This window comes from Poecilia formosa, unplaced genomic scaffold (genome assembly GCF_000485575.1).
Source record: "Poecilia formosa unplaced genomic scaffold, Poecilia_formosa-5.1.2 Scaffold11, whole genome shotgun sequence".
Taxonomy (NCBI): domain Eukaryota; kingdom Metazoa; phylum Chordata; class Actinopteri; order Cyprinodontiformes; family Poeciliidae; genus Poecilia; species Poecilia formosa.
In genome coordinates this window covers 2,343,660-2,347,491 of record NW_006799950.1, presented here as the reverse complement: position 1 = coordinate 2,347,491, position 3,832 = coordinate 2,343,660, and the positions used below count along the sequence as shown (strand labels likewise).

The following is a 3,832-nucleotide window of genomic DNA, read 5'->3' as shown; positions in this document are numbered from 1 at the left end:
ATTAAAATTAGCACCATTAAAATGTGGTGGAATTCATTCTGATTTAAAAGGCACAAAAGGTGAATATCTGCTTTTAAAGGGAATTTCAAAGTGTCTGATGTTGTGAAAGGGCAATTTGTTCCATAGTTTTGTAGCAGCAGCAAAGGTCCGGTCTCCCCGGGGGTTTTAACCTCGACCTCAGAACAGAGAGAGCAGGAGTGCTCTCTTCACTGATCTGTGATCTTGAAAGAGTGCGAACACAAAGAAGATCAAAGACGACCCAGAGAGATGGCTGATCTAAAGCCTCTAGCAGGGATAAAATCCTAAAATCATTTTAAAGACTGAGTTGTGCGTATCAGTTAGCAGCCGTTCTGCAGAGTTTTGAATAAACTACAATCAGTTTACCAAAAAAAAGAAAGAAAGAAAGAAAGAAAGAAAGAAAGAAAGAAAGAAAGAAACAAAGAAAGAAAGAAAGAAAGAAAGAAAGAAAGAAAGAAACAAAGAAAGAAAGAAAGAAAGAAAGAAAGAAAGAAAGAAACAAAGAAAGAAAGAAAGAAAGAAAGAAAACATGACACCTCAATATAGACTACTATAATAGTCAGGTTCACATAGAATGAAGGCAGGAATGGCTTTTTCACAATCTCTGAAACGGAGGAATGTCTTCACAAATCAGTACTCAAAGAAAAAACTAATTAAAGACGTAAAAAAAACAAGCAAAACAGAGAAGTAGCATTACAGTCTGAGATCTCTGCTGTTTCAATCTGACTGCGTTTGTTCACATGATTCGATCAGTATCACTAAGAACTTTTGCTGCTGCAATCAAATGAGTCTCAGCAGAGAAGCAAAACAGATTCCGGCTTTATTTTAATCCGATCATTGTGCAGAGCATACAGACAGATACAAATGGGTTGTCAACAAAGTGCAAGTAAGAAATAAAATGAAGTGATGTTTGTGCATTTTATTGCATTTACAATGGCAACGTTACAGTCATATGAACACAGATGCTTAACTCATTCACACTAATTTGACCTGTTTATTGCTCTTATCTCGTCACAGCCCTGAACATGCAGCAGGAGTAAAGGGTAGGTTGACTGACATTACAGTTTCCAGGTGCAATTTGAGGCTGCAAACCGTTCTGGTAAGAATGGGAAGCTTGGAGCCTGAGGTTGTTGTATTTTAATTGTTTTGTTTGTTTTTTTAAATACAATAGGAATACACCGTAATAAGTTTTTGAATAAATCATAGACAGGAGAAGTTTTTTTTTTTTGTTTTTTTTTTCATGTTCATGAGGTTGAGTTTACGAAGGTGTGCTGAGGTACATTTGCAGAGCAGGAGTAAAGATTAAAACAGTTCCCAGGATTGACACCGAGAGGAAGGCCCACAGGAAAATCCTGTCCAACACCTGAGCCACGAATTTCCAGTCCTGAACAACCTGCAGACACAAACACACACGAAGAAACACAGACAGATAATTTACTTCCCAAATATCACATTTCTTTACATAAACAACACTCAGTCTGGACTTTGCAACTATTTAGACAGGAGGCTGAAGCTCAAATGTAACTTCTTTTTAATGCGTGGAGCCACATTCCCTGCCGTCTGCCTGCCTGCCTGCCTGCCTCCGCACCTCTCGTATGAAGTGCTCCTTCCTGATGTGACGGCTGATGTAGCGAACGGAGCTCGTGGCTTTCTCCAGCATTGCCAGCCACGCTTGGTTCTCGTCCTCCTTCCCTCCGAACGCTCCTCCCTGCTGGCTGCCGCCGTGGCCGGGAACAGCCCTCCTCCCCGCGCCTCTGCGCTGCCTCAGCTCCGGGCTTCGCATCTCGATGTCTGGGAAGTGATATCTGAGGGGGAAGGGCGACAACTACAGTCATTACTTTGGCGGGTTTAGAGAATCTACGCTATTGCTGGGAAATGAGACTGACACGAGATTTTTATTTAAGTTTTTGTTTCAAAAGCTGTGAATTTTCAGGTTTGTTTGTAGATAAAAAGTTAAGTATTTCAGTTTTATTTTCCCTATGTTCTACTTATCAGAAAACGGCATCATGTTGAGGTTGGCTTTAGATTCAGTAGTTTCGTAAAGGAGATCTTTTCTTTGGATTTTTATATACGATGGCTTTATTTTGTTTTTGCGCTTTGTTTAATGGCTAAGCTAGAACCTGCAATAAAAACAGTTTAGTCTAAAACTCAGATGTAAGAAAGTGACGATGCCAGAAATTGTCCTTTTTATTTTTCAAAGGAGTGTCAGCGTTTTCTAAAATACATCTCCGATTTCAGTATGTTTTCTTCTACCTAAATTATTACCACAGAACAGAAAAAAAACTAAACATACTTAAAAAAAAAACCCACACACATTACTGATGTTGTTCTGTAAAAACCCATTTGATCAATTGTTTTAACAAAAAATAAAAATCAAGTTGAGATGTTGGACTTGAAAGATGATTATTGTAATTGATAAATCATTTTTCAAATACTTTAACATGTCAATTATGTAAAAGTATTTTATTGTTCAGACGTTAAGATTTTTTAATAACAAAATTAGGGAACGCAGTGAGGAAACGGAAATATTTTTCATTTCATTTTTTTCCATACTCAACTAGGCCTGAAAAATGATAAATTAATTCCATATTTTCCTAATTTTTTCACACTGTGTTGGAACCCTGCTAATAGAAAAAAAATAACTCTTGTCCAGGAGAACTACCTTTACCCAAACCAGTTATTATTTTTGTTTTGTTTTTATAATTTACATCAATTGTAAGAATTTCTCTTGATTTACGTAACAAAAAGTCTGCCATTGACATCTGTGGACTACAATGCCGTGTTCAGAGAGTTATTTTACTATTTAGTGTAAATGCCAAGACAACAAGAGGAAAAGTTCAGTCTATTTAAGTTTACCTGTCAGTGTGGCCCCTCATACAGAGCAGCTTGGGCAGTCTCTGAAGAAACAGGCTCTTTACCCAGGGGGCCATGGGGTGGTAGGTGGCAGAGGAGCGATGGTGAACATTAATCACAAAAACTGTAACAATGATTGAAAAGGTGACGAAGATCATGATGAAGAGGAGGTACTCTCCAATGAGAGGGATCACCTGTTAAAGCAGAAAATACAAAACAGGTTCAGACATAAATAAATAAATAAATATGTTTACACATGCCAAACAGTCCAGAGAATTAGAAGCAGTAAATGATTATTACTTACTATTATTTGTGATTCAGTTTGTAGTTTATGCGTTACGTTTTAAAAGACTGTCTAGGAAATTTTAAATATAATTCATGACTTTATGTTTCCCCGGGTTTTAAATGAGGTGTGACATAGAAGCCTGCTTCCTTCGGTCATTCTTTAAAATTAGAAAGTCAAGAGAACAAGGTTTTCATCTAAGGCGTTCTGTCTCGCAAGAATTTAGAAAAGACTTAAAAAAAAAAGAAAAAAAAAAGACGGCTACACTCCATAACTCGCCTAAATCTGCAGTCGGAACACTGATGTGGAGCAAGTTTTGCATTAGACCAAGTTTTGTTTATTTCTCACGTCCTTCAAATATCTATCTTTTTTTTTTTTAAAGTGAACGCATCTTATCTCATTTTCAGATTGTGGAATTCATGCATATTTATTTTACTCAGTTTGATCATTTCTACCTCCAAATGCAAAGATTCCTGAACCTCATTCTATTTTGAAGACATGAACACACAAGAACAGCTTTCAGAGCTCATTCACGGTTTTCTTGGTAGCTCAAGACTAACATATTTTTGTCAAACCTGAACTAATAATTCTACATAGATTCAAAAATTGTAAAACAAAATTAGCCTTCTGTGTTCTTAACTCTATCTTTGAATATATATATATATATATATATATATA

General features: G+C 36.6%; 1 protein-coding gene across 1 annotated transcript in view; it reads right to left on the bottom strand.

Annotated features, from left to right (window-relative positions):
* Positions 1 to 817: 817 nt before the first annotated feature.
* LOC103132328 (neuronal acetylcholine receptor subunit non-alpha-3-like) overlaps positions 818 to 3,832 on the bottom strand; it is a 14,754-nt gene continuing 11,739 nt past the window's right edge. Inside the window, exons 6-8 of the mRNA XM_007544117.2 lie at positions 2,875 to 3,065; positions 1,607 to 1,823; positions 818 to 1,411 (exon numbers count right to left, since the gene is read on the bottom strand). Of these exons, the coding sequence (XP_007544179.1) occupies positions 1,277 to 1,411; positions 1,607 to 1,823; positions 2,875 to 3,065 (543 nt within the window). The 3' untranslated portion in view covers positions 818 to 1,276. The remainder of the gene's footprint in view (positions 1,412 to 1,606; positions 1,824 to 2,874; positions 3,066 to 3,832) is intronic.